Source organism: Entelurus aequoreus, linkage group LG12, assembly GCF_033978785.1.
Source record: "Entelurus aequoreus isolate RoL-2023_Sb linkage group LG12, RoL_Eaeq_v1.1, whole genome shotgun sequence".
In the NCBI taxonomy this organism is placed as follows: domain Eukaryota; kingdom Metazoa; phylum Chordata; class Actinopteri; order Syngnathiformes; family Syngnathidae; genus Entelurus; species Entelurus aequoreus.
The window spans coordinates 18,159,475-18,171,705 of NC_084742.1; the positions used below are offsets into that span (position 1 = coordinate 18,159,475).

General features: G+C 42.2%; 1 protein-coding gene across 5 annotated transcripts in view; it reads left to right on the plus strand.

Moving 5' to 3' along the window:
- The first annotated feature begins 648 nt into the window (after positions 1–648).
- Positions 649–12,231, plus strand: part of LOC133662714 (ninjurin-2-like) — a 39,354-nt gene continuing 27,771 nt past the window's right edge. For 3 of the 5 annotated variants that reach the window (XR_009828141.1, XM_062066837.1, XM_062066836.1), the window contains exon 1: positions 672–868. Coding sequence is in view for 4 of the 5 variants with exons in the window: in XM_062066837.1 (XP_061922821.1) it covers positions 773–868 (96 nt within the window). In the remaining variant the exon portion in view is untranslated. Of the gene's footprint in view, positions 869–12,231 lie in introns of all 5 variants that reach the window. The other 2 variants (XM_062066835.1, XM_062066838.1) reach the window with 2 other exon arrangements.

Below are 12,231 nucleotides of genomic sequence, written 5' to 3' on the forward strand. Positions count from 1 at the left end.
GGTTTGCGTGCAAGACAATTACATCATCCCAGGTGGTCATCTGAGGTGAGCATTAGTGTGGATCCTTTGTCAAATGCGCCTGCATAATCTAATGAGAGCTGTACAAATAGACTCGGTTCGCCGGGATCAAGCATTCAAACAGCAAGTTTGTGGTGTTCTACAGGGTATTAAGTATTAGGCTTCCTTGTCTTTTATGAAGCCATACTATTGTATACACATATGTAGGAGGTGTGGAAAAAAGACAGAGTGAGACAATAAGAACAACTTAGATCTCTTGGGAAATGTTTGTCTGGTGTTCCGCAGGTTATTACTATTATGCACCCTCTTCTTTTGTGACAATAGGATTTAGAGACATGAAGAAATTGTACAAATTGAGAGAGAGTGGGAGTGAGAAAATAAGAACTCTAGATCTCTTAGATTTCTTTAAATCCAGGGTTGAGTATTCGGTTCCTTGTCTTTTATGAAGCCAGAATAAAGACAAAATCAGAAGGTGGAAGATTAGAAGAACTTCACATCTCTTGGACAATGTTTGTCTGGTGTTCCGCAGGGTTAGGTACCCTTGTCTTTTGTAAAGATGGACTAAAAAATAAAGTGTGCGAGGAGAGAGATAGGGAGTGAGGAGGAGACTGTGATGAGGTGAATAAGCTGTTTGTTTGCCCCCCAGTCTTCTCTCTAGCTTGCTGCTTAGCAATTCAAAGCAATTTTCTGTCACAAGGATCATCAGGCTACACTGCAGTGTGCGTTCAATAGAGTGCCCAAAACAGGTTTCATTATGCAAGGTCTAGGGAAGGTAGAGCGCGGCGACCAAGGCCGAGACATCGACCTGACATCAATGAGATCAACCATGCCGGCCGGCGGTCCTCTACAGGTTAGTGATGCTTTGGTATCTCTCTCGCTCATGCTAAGCCGTGGTATGTCCTGCCTATGTGAGAGCTGAGGCTCACAGGAGCTGCTCAGTGGTTCCGGAGGGCTCGGCACAGCATCCCCAGGCTATTTTAAGGGGAAAGCCATGCCAGCAACATCACTCAAATATCAATTAGGGCCTAGGTGCCAAGGCTAATAAAGTGTTCTCGTGTAGCAAGGGTCAATAGAACAGCTAGTCATCAAAAAGAGGGTCAAGGTGGGGTTGGTGGAAGCGTTTTAAGATGGTGGTTGCTAGTGTTGGTGTGGAGAAACCTTATTTAGGGATTTTATGCCTTCAACAGTTTTAGGAAAGCTGTACTAAGTAAAAGCTACGCTCATATAACTCTGGCAGTCAAACCCTTTGGAATGAACCAGAACAAAAAGAGCAAACTAAGTCCCTTCCTGGTCAGACATATGTGAACTTTGACTCACAAAAGGACAAAAATAACCCAAAATCCTGCAAAATATTTTTTTTGGAGACAGGAAGCTCACTTTAGTTCACTTGTTAGTGTAACATCCAAATAATATAGTCTTTATGCAAGGGACCTTCCCCAATACACACATACCAGCAGGCACAAGACATTAACACAACATTAATTAAACATACATGTTTTTTTTAAACTGACTTCTAAGCAACGTTGCAAAATAGTTGTATTTGTAAATTGAGACAACGTTGATGTCTAACTAACGTTGGATCCACGTTGTTGGTTGGGAAATTACCAAATTTCAATGGTTAAATCAATGTCTCAACCTGACATTGAATAAACGTTGTCAAAAAGCACGTTGTTTCAATGTTGTAATTGTGTTAAAGAATATTGGTTGGTAAATGACCAAAATTCAAAAGTCAACTCAAGGTCAGAACCCAACATTGACTAAACGTTGTCAAAAAGATGTTGTTCCAAAGTTAGATTTGAGTTGCTCAATGTCAGAACCTAATTCAACAAGTTCCCAACATTGTTTTAATGTCTTGTGCCTGCAAAGGTTCATATTCTATATCAGTGTTCCTCACTCCCATCATGTAACAGTCCTATCAGTTACTGGTATTTTTAGCTCCTAAGTGCTGTTACTCAACAGTTCATGTGAGTGAGAAAAGTGACACATAGGAAGAGAATGGAGTCTTTAGGTGCACTTACTGTACTTAATAAAAATGCTGAATTGAGGTTTAGGCATGCATTATAATAACAAAGGTATCGGAACATACAGTAGTGCATTAATACCTAAATCCGGTGTTATTTGAGACTTTTTTGTCTTGGAGACTCAGATGTGGAAGCACGCAGCGGTTTTTTAAGGAGTAGTTGACCGTTACTGCTGGTCAGCTGATGCAGCTGCTGCGCGAGCAGAGACCCACACATTTGCCGTTTGGATTTTTTATGGTGCGTTTAATTTGTACTGGGAAGTCGTCACTTTCTAGTTAGTAGCCGGAAGTTTCAACTGGAATTTTAAATGTTAATGTTTCTTTACATTCAAACTTAAGAACATTAAATTTTGGTTGATTTAGGTGGCGCCAGCGGACCAAAGCAGTTGTGTTTTGCCAGAAGAAGACAACATTTCCCATGACTTACCGAATATAGCGTCATAATGACATGATATCTGCTGTAATATTGGCGCAAATATTACATTTCTAATGGCTAGGCCGATGTTAAATAGCAAACACTATCAAGAAATGATCTTGGATTGCGCTACAAGCATGATGCTACTACCAAGAATGTTCAGGGCGGATGCAGGTCAGAAGCAAAGAAAGACGGCAGGAGATTTTTTTTTGAAGGAAGTAGTAGTGGAACGTTCATGCTGGTGGCTATTTATTGATCCCACACAAATTTCTGATAGCTAACATTAGCATTAGCATTGTGATTTGAGCATCGAATGTCACTTACCTGATTAGTAGGAACAGAGCCAAGGCAGTATTAGTCTGAAAGTCCTTGTCTTTGAGCTCATGCCAGGGGCAATGTTGAAATTGAGATAATAATCATAATCATAATCATTTTGGCCACAATAACGGTGATATGCAATGTAACAATATAAAAATGTCATATTATGGTTACTGGGACCAAAAAATCTCCTCTCCTGAGCTGCCACCTTGGTGTGGTAAAGACGTTTGGGTGTCCCAATAATCCTCGGAGCTATGTTGTCTGGGGCTTCAGCTCGAAGATCTCTATGGAAAGACGCAATCAAGGACCTAGATTTCCTTCACCCGGACGCAGGTCACCGGGGCTCCCCTCTGGAGCCAGGTTGGAAGGTGGGGCTCGATGGCGAGCGCCTGCGGTGGCTGGGCCTGTCCGGCCGGCACAGTCCAAAGGGGCAACCTGGGTCCCCCCTCCAATGGGTCTCACCACTTATAGGAGGTGGCATAGAGTTTGGGTGCTATGTGAGCTGAGCAGCAGTCAGAGACAGTGCATTTGGCGGCCTGATCCTCGGCTACAGAAGCTAGATCTTGGGAAGTGGAGCGTCACCTCGCTGGGAGGGAAGGAGCCTGAGTAGGTGCTTACGCACCAAACAGCATTACAGAGTACCCAATTTTTTGGGATTCACTAGATGGAGTACTGGAAACTGCTCCCCAGGTGATTCCCTTGTTCTGCTGGGGGACTACAACGCTCACATTGGCAACAACAGTGAAACCCGGAGAAGCGTGATTGGCAGAAGCGGCCACCCTGATCTCAATCAGAGTGGTGTTTTGGTATTGGACTCTTGTGCTCGTCACAGATTGTCCATAACAATCACCATGTTCAAACATAAGAGTGTCCATAAGTGCACTAGGCAGCAGGACACCCTAGGCCGCTGTTCGATGATCGACTTTATGGTTGTGTCATCGAATTTGCAGTGTAATGTTTTGGACACTCGGGTGAAAAGAGGGGTGGATCTTTCCACCGATCACCACCTTGTGGTGAGTTGGCTCGGATGGTGGGGGAGGATGCCGGTCCAACCCGCTCAGGCCTAAACACATTATGAGGGTCTGCTGAGAACGTCTGGCAGAGTCTCCCGTCAGAGAACGTTTCAATTCCCACCTCCAGAAAAACATTGAACATGTCACGAGGGAGGCGCTGGACATTGAGTCCATATGGCCCATGCTCCGTACCTTGTCGAGGCGGCCGATCGGAGCTGTGGCCGCAAGGTGGTTGGTCCCTGTGGTGGCGTTAATCTCAGCACATGCTGGTGGACACCAGCGGTGAGGGATGCCATCAAACTGAAGAAGGAATAGTATCGTGTCCTTTTGGCTCGTGGGATGGAAAGGTACAGACATGCCAAGCGGTGTGTGGCTTCAGGGGTCACAGAGGCAAAAACTTGGATATGGGAGGATATCGGGGAAGCCATAGAAAACGACTCCCGGGCAGCTTCAAAGCAATTCTGGACCACCATCCGCCGCCTAAGGAAGGTGAAGCAGTGCACTTGTCAACACCGTTTATGGTGGGGATGGCGTGCTGCTGACCTTGACTCGGGATATTGTGTATCGGTGGAGGGAATACTCCGAATACCTTCTTAATGCCACCTACATGTCTTCTTATAAGGAAGCAGTGCCTAGAGAATCTGTGATGGACGCTCCTATTTCTGGGACTAAAATTGAAGTTAGTTAAAAAGCAGGGCCCAGGGGATGGAAGAGATCCCCCCCAGAGTTCCTTAAGGTTCTGGATGCTCTAGGGCTGTACTGGTGGACAACATTCTGCAGCATTGCATGGACATTGGTGGTGGTACCTCTGGATTAGCAGACTGGGTATGATGGTTCCCCTCTTTAAGAAGGGGAACCGCACGATGTATTCCAACTATTGTGTGATCACACTCCTCAGACCTCCCGGTAAGGTGTACTGGAGAAGAGGCTACGCCTGATAGTCGAACCTTGGATTCAGGAGGAGCAGTGTGGTTTTTGTCATGGTCGTGGAATTGCTGTGGACCATCTCTATATTCTCGGCAGGATCCTCGAGGGTGCATGGGAGTTTGCCTAGCCAGTCTACATGTGCTTTGTGGACTTGAAGAAGGCATTTGACCTTGTCCCTCGGGAGGTCTTGTGGGGAATGCTCAGAGAGTATGGGGTATCGGACCGCCTGATTGTGACGGTCCTTTCCCTGTATGATTGGTGTCAGAGCTTGGTCGGAACCATTTCCAGTGAGGGTAGGACCCCGCCTTGGCTGCCCTTTGTCACCAATTCTGTTCCTGTTGTTTATGGACAGAATTTCTAGGCACAATCAGGGCGTTGAAAGGATCCGGTTTGGTGGCTGCAGGATTAGGTCTCGGCTTATTGCAGACAATGTGGTCCTGCTGGCTTCATCTGGCCAGGATCTTCAGCTCTCACTGAATCGGCAGCCGAGTGTGAACCGACTGGGTTCTGAATCAGCACCTCCAAGTCCGAGTCTGTGATTCACGTCCGGAAAAGGTTGGAGTGCCATCTCTGGGTTGGAGAGATCTTGCCCCAAGTGGAGGAGTTCAAATACCTCAGAGTCTTGTTCATAAGTGAGGGAAGAGTGGATCATGAGATCGACAGGCGGATCGGTGCGATGTCTGCAGTGATGCGAACCCTGTATCGATCTGTCATGGTGAAAAAGGAGCTGAGTCGGAAGGCAAAGCTCTCAATATACAGGTTGATAGACATCTCTATACTCACCTATGGTCATAAGCTTTGGGTTGTGAATGAAATAACAAGATTACAAGTACAAGAGGCCGAAATGAGTTTCCTCCATTGGGTGGCGGGGCTCTCCCTTAGAGATAGGGTGAGAAGCTCTGTCATTTGGGAGGGTAAAGCCGCTGCTCCTCCACATCGAGAAGAACCAGTTGAGGTGGTTGGGGCATCTGATTAGGATGCCCTTTGAACGCCTCCCTGGGGAGGTGTTCAGGGCATGTCTGACCGGTAGACCACGGGGCAGATCCAGGAGAGGTTGGGGGGACTCTGTCTCCCAGCTGGCCTGGAAACGCCTCTGGATCCCGCGAGAGGAGCTGGACAAGGTAGTTGGGTATAGGGAAGTCTTTGCTTCCCTGCTTAGGCTGCTGCCCCCGCAACCCGACCTCAAATAAGTGGAAGAAGATGGATGTATGGATGGTGACCAAAATGATCACGGTTATCACTAATATCACGGTATTTTAGATTGTTAACAAAAATATTTATATACACGCTAAAATCTTTATCAAAAAAACTAAATGGACAACTAAATGGTAGGATATATATATATATATATATATATATGTATATATATATATATATATATATATATATATATATATATATATATATATATATATATATATATATATATATATATATATATATATATATATATGTCTTAATTAGATTATCCAAAAAATAGTGCTCGATACCGTGGTAGAGCGTAATATGTATGTGTGGGGAAAAAATCACAAGACTATTTCATCTCTACAGGCCTGTTTCATGAGGGGTTTTCCTCAATCCTCAGGAAAACCCCTCATGAAACAGGCCTGTAGAGATGAAATAGTCTTGTGATTTTTTCCCCACACATACATATATATTAATATATATATATATATATATATATATATATATATATATATATATATATATATATATATATATATATATATATATATATATATATATATATATATATATATATATATATATATATATATATATTGTAGTTGCACAGACAGCAGGTTTAAATTGTGTATAATGTTTGTAATGGGGAATATGTCTCTTGATGTTAGCATTTAAGCTAGCTAGCGATCAGCAGTCAGCTTATTTCTCTAGTAATTGAGCAGAATCACAAATCAGTGAGTTAATTAGGTTTTACCATCATTCTGATTCAAAACAGCAATGTTTACTGTTGGGAGTTTTTTATTATCATTTATACTGGTAATTGTAACATCCCTAGCTATTGAAGGGGGCCAAGACCATGCTCTTCGACACCTAACTCATCTAAGCACAGATTTTTTTTTGTGCACATTTAAATTAGACATCTAAAAAGGAAGCCAACATCAATGCAACATGCTGTCATTTTACAGCAACTTGTGAATCAATCAATCAATGTTTACTTATATAGCCCTAAATCACGAGTGTCTCAAAGGGCTGCACAAGCCACAACAACATCCTCGGCTCAGATCCCACATTAGGGCATGAAACAACTCAACCCAATGGGATGACAATGAGAAACCTTGGAGGGGACCGCAGATGTGGGGACCCCCCCAACTGGGCGACCGGTGCAATGGACGTCGAGTGGATCTAGATCATAGTGTGAGGGTCCAGTCCATAGTGGATCTAGTTAATAGTGTGAGAGTCCAGTCCATAGTGGATATAGCATAATATTGTGAGAGTCCAGTCCATAGTGGGGCCAGCAGGAGATCATCTTAAATGGAGACAGGTCAGCAGCGCAGAGACGTCCCCAACTGATGCACAGATGAGTGGTCCACCCTGGGTCCCGACTTTGGACAGCTAGCGGGGGGCACAGATTCGGAAAAGAAACGGCAGATCAACTGGTCTAAAATGGGAGTCTATATAAAGGCTAGAGTATACAAATGAGTTTTAAGATGGGACTTAAATGCTTCTACTGAGGTAGCATCTCTAACTGTTACTGGGAGGGCGTTCCAGAGTACTGGAGCCCGAATAGAAAACGCTCTAGAGCCCGCAAATTAAGGGAGATGTTTGTCTCCCACTTTTATTTAGCAGTCGTCAATGCTGGCACTGTTCATTCATCCTTTTTTTTTTGACTGGAAATATTACTGCTCCCACGCGCACTAGTGCACACACGTACGCTCACACACCGTCTCTTTTGAACGCTCTGTAAATATTAGGTGAATATGGCGGCCATTAACAGGAAAGAACCAATATGAGGGGCAAACAAGGTGACAGTTATAAAGACTTCTCCGACATTTGTTTGAACTATAAAGCGCTGGAGTGATGAATCTATTTCTACAGTGCGAAGGCTTTGCACTTCTCGCCCACTTTCTACGTATAGTGTGCAGAAGCGGGGCGCAGAATTAACGGCACAGCCTTTCCAAGCATGTCGGCTTCCGACATGCATGCGATTATTATTAAAAAATACAAAGGACACCTCACTTTATCATACCGCACTCTTGCATTGAAGCGCATTGGACGGTGCATAAAACGTCACATTATGAATTTCATCATGCGTAATCTATTTTCATTGCGTGTGTGTGTGTGTGTGTGTGTGTGTGTGTGTGTATAACCTTCACATGTCACATTCTAAGTGTGGGTGTGAGGAACCAGAAAGTGTGTTTTGTTGTGGGTGGCTCATAAGGGCGGGTTAAATCCTGGAACTTTCACCATGCGCTCGCACATGATTCATGTTATGTAGGAGGCGTGTTCTTTTACGAGCGACTTGTCACTGTTTGTATGCCGCCCGGTTGTCACGCCAATGCTCGTGGGTTGGGTGTCAAACAGTTATTAGTAAGTTTCTTCCTATACTCCTATTCGGACATGTTGAATTGCACTAACATGTGACATATTTCCAGAGGCATGTAGATTCGCCAAACATTGTACTCAAGTAGTGAAGTGAAGTGAATTATATTTATATAGCGCTTTTCGCTAGTGATTCAAAGCACTTTTACATAGTGAAACCCAATATCTAAGTTACATTTAAACCAGTGTGGGTGGCACTGGGAGCAGGTGGGTAAAGTGTCTTGCCCAAGGACACAACGACAGTGACTAGGATGGCGGAAGCGGGGATTGAACCTGGAACCCTCAAGTTGCCGGTACGGCCACTCTACCAACCGAGCTATACCGCCCCTAGAACTATTTTCTGCAGGTTTAGTGCCAGGAAGTTACAGCTGTGCTCTAAAAATTTAATATCAAGTGCATTTTTTTTATTGATATCGATTATCTATCGCTGTATATATCGATATCGTTTTATCGCCATACACAGTGTGGAGGAGCAAAACAAGTCAATTTCTATTAAAAAATCTAGTAATAAAATGCATGAAAAAATTGTGTTATAATACAAGTACAAGTACTGTTACCCTAGAGCAGTGGTCCTCAACCACCGGGCCGCAGCCCGGTACCGGTCCGTGGATCGATTGGTACCGGGTCGCACAAGAAATAAAAAAAAAAATTTTAAAAAATGTTTTTTTTATTTTTTTATTTTTTATTAAATCAACATAAAAAACACAAGACACATATATATATATATATATCAATATCGGTCAATACAGTCTGCAGGGATACAGTCTGTAAGCACACATGATTGTATTTCTTTATAACAAAAACAAAAAAACAAAAAAAACGTGAGATGCAGTCTGGTGTGCCGTGGGAGATTATGTAATTTCACCTGATTGGGTTAAAAAGATTTTTTGCAAACCAGTAGTTATAATACGCAAATGTGCTGTTGTTGAGTGTCGGTGCTGTCTAGAGTTCGGCAGAGTCACCGTGTCATACTCTTCCATATCAGTAGGTGGCAGCAGGTTGTACATACAGATAATTTGTCATGAGATAAATTAAATACACAGAGGACATAAGTGAAGGAAATTCAATGAGCTAAAATATACCCACAGGCATAATAATGCAATATGTACATACAGCTCGCCTAAATAGCATGTTAGCATTGATTAGCTTGCAGTCATGGATTGACCAAATATGCCGGATTAGCACTCCAACAAGTCAATAACATCAACAAAGCTCACCTTTGTGTATTCACGCACAGCATAAAAAGTTTGCTGGACAAAATCAAGGAAGTGGCATAAAACACGTCTTTCTGTGGCAGCGTCGGAGAAAGAAACTTTTTTTGTTGAGAAGCTTGAGAACCGGGCAGCACGGTGGAAAAGGGGTTAGTGCGTCTGCCTCACAATACGAAGGTCCTGGATTCGATCCTGCGCTCGGGATCTTTCTGTGGGGAGTTTGCATGTCCTCCCCGTGACTGCGTGGGTTCCCTCCGGGTACTCCGGCTTCCTCCCACTTCTAAAGACATGCACCTGGGGATTGGTTGATTGGCAACACTAAATGGTCCCATAGTGTGTGAATGTGAGTGTGAATGTTGTCTGTCTATCTGTGTGGCCCTGTGATGAGGTGGCGACTTGTCCAGGGTGTACCCCCGCCTTCCGCCCGATTGTAGCTGAGATAGGCTCCAACGCCCCCCGCGACCCTGAAGGGAATAAGCGGTAGAAAATGGATGGAGTTTGAGAACCACTGGTCTAAGTATACCTACAAGTACAAGACATTACACGTGCCTCTGATATGTTTACACTGGAACTGAGAGAGACAAAATACAATGATGTATTAGTTTAGAAGCTCAAACAGGAAAGCCAAGAAGAAGCAAAGTCACACTAAAATAGGTTTAAAAGTCCTATTTGGTGCGGTGAAAATGACTAATAAAGTCAATGTCAGAGTTTATGTGCTTTTCATACAAAGCTGTTTGCACGTCGTGCCACACCTGCACTTTTGGGGCCTTAAACACGCGCAAATTATCTTTACGCTTTGTTTGCTTTGGATACTGAAACTTTTACATGGGATCAAAATGTTTCCTCAATTACAGTTCTTTAAAAACACATACAGTATTTGTGCATATACACAGGCCAAATTAGGCTATATCAGGGGTGGGCAATTAATTTTTACCGGGGGCCGCATGAGCTACCCGAGCACTGCTGGAGGGCCACATCGACAATATTTCAATTAAATTTTGCTCAATATTATTTTTGATATATACCGTAAGATAAATAATAATAATAATAATAATAATAATAATAATAGTAATACTTCAACATAGTGTGTGTAACAGCATTCCATGACTAATATATATAAATTAACATTAATAATAAATGACAGTAAAATAAGCACACGTATGACTGAGGAGTCATAGTGTAACTTTGTGTGGTGTTTGAGTTGTCCGACTTTTTGTGTGGCCTTAAACGCACCAGTGGTTTAGTGCTATGCGTGTTGGTGACAGATGACAAGTTGGTTTTGGCCTGGTTTGTACGGCAGAAAATGACTAGTTTTTCGAGATAGAATTGTTTTACTCATGTTTTTGGTGTGGTTATGTCCGAATATAAACAGTTTTGTTCAATAAAGTGATCGATATAATTCCTGTCCTCGAAGCATCTCGATAGACGTTACAATAATTGAACGGTGTTCAATTGAACGGTGTTGACGAACACCGTTAGGGCCGCTTGTTGTCACTGTCACTCAAAGTTGCATTGCAAAATTACATAGAATAAATATGTTTATTTTGTTTATAATTCAGATGGGATTTGATTTGGTGCGCGGCATATACTTGCTGCGCGCAGCAGACGCTTGAGCAGTGCGCAATTGCGCAGGCACGCACCTTAGGTGAGGGGACGTTGCTTTGCAGTTCATGTGTTGTTGAAAACACGCCATTCCTCATCAACTTTTCTCTTTTTGGCGTCTCGGGTGTAAACCGTGCATCACTTGTCGCTGCATGTGCACCTTCACTCGCAGGTTACACACGGACACACGCCCATAAATAATACTTTTCAAAATAAAAGCAGCACAGTTGTATTGCGCGCAGGACATAGATGTTTTTTCAACTTTATTTTGTAATTGCAGTTGTTCACATTCACTCACAATCACGCATACGTCCACACGGAAGTAATACAAATAACGATTTTCAAAACAAAAGCAGCACCGTTGTATTGCACACTCGACATAGATACTTTTTAAAATGTATTTTGTAATTTATAATTGGCCTCACGCGGGCCGGACAGGGACGCACAAAGGGCCGGATGCGGCCCGCGGGCCGCAGAATGCCCAGGTCTGGGCTATATACTAGGGATGCATGTTAATACATGACAGCATAACATGGCAACACGAGATACCATGCAAACATTGAAATTTTTAGTCATAAACAGGGATATTCAATTGTTCATAACTTTGCAACTATGTGTGCAACAAAGGGCGATGTCACATCGACGACCTTTGACTGCATGGTCTTTTTGCAGTACGTTTTATGAAAAACATCTAGTATAAATGTATACTATATTTAGAAAAACACTAAATTAAGATATTGCACAATACACGCTGAATTTCCCCCAGGGATCAATAAAGTACTTTCTATTCTATTCTTCTATTCTATTCTATAACAAAATATAATATTAAATAAAAAATGTATTTATAAAATCCTTTATTTTTTATAAAATGTAGTTTTCATGAAAAAAATCTTGTAATGTAACATTTGTATTACTACTAAATAAATATGCACTCTATAAAATATTAACATTTTTATGAAAAAAATAATACAACATAATTATTAATAATTTTACTAATACAAAATAATGTTCATGTTTACTTTCCAAATAATTTAGTTGTTATGAATAGATTACAATATGATATTAATTTAGATTTTTTAATTTTCCTGAGGGAAGTACTATCTATCTATCCATTTATTATAAAATACAATTATAAAATAATAA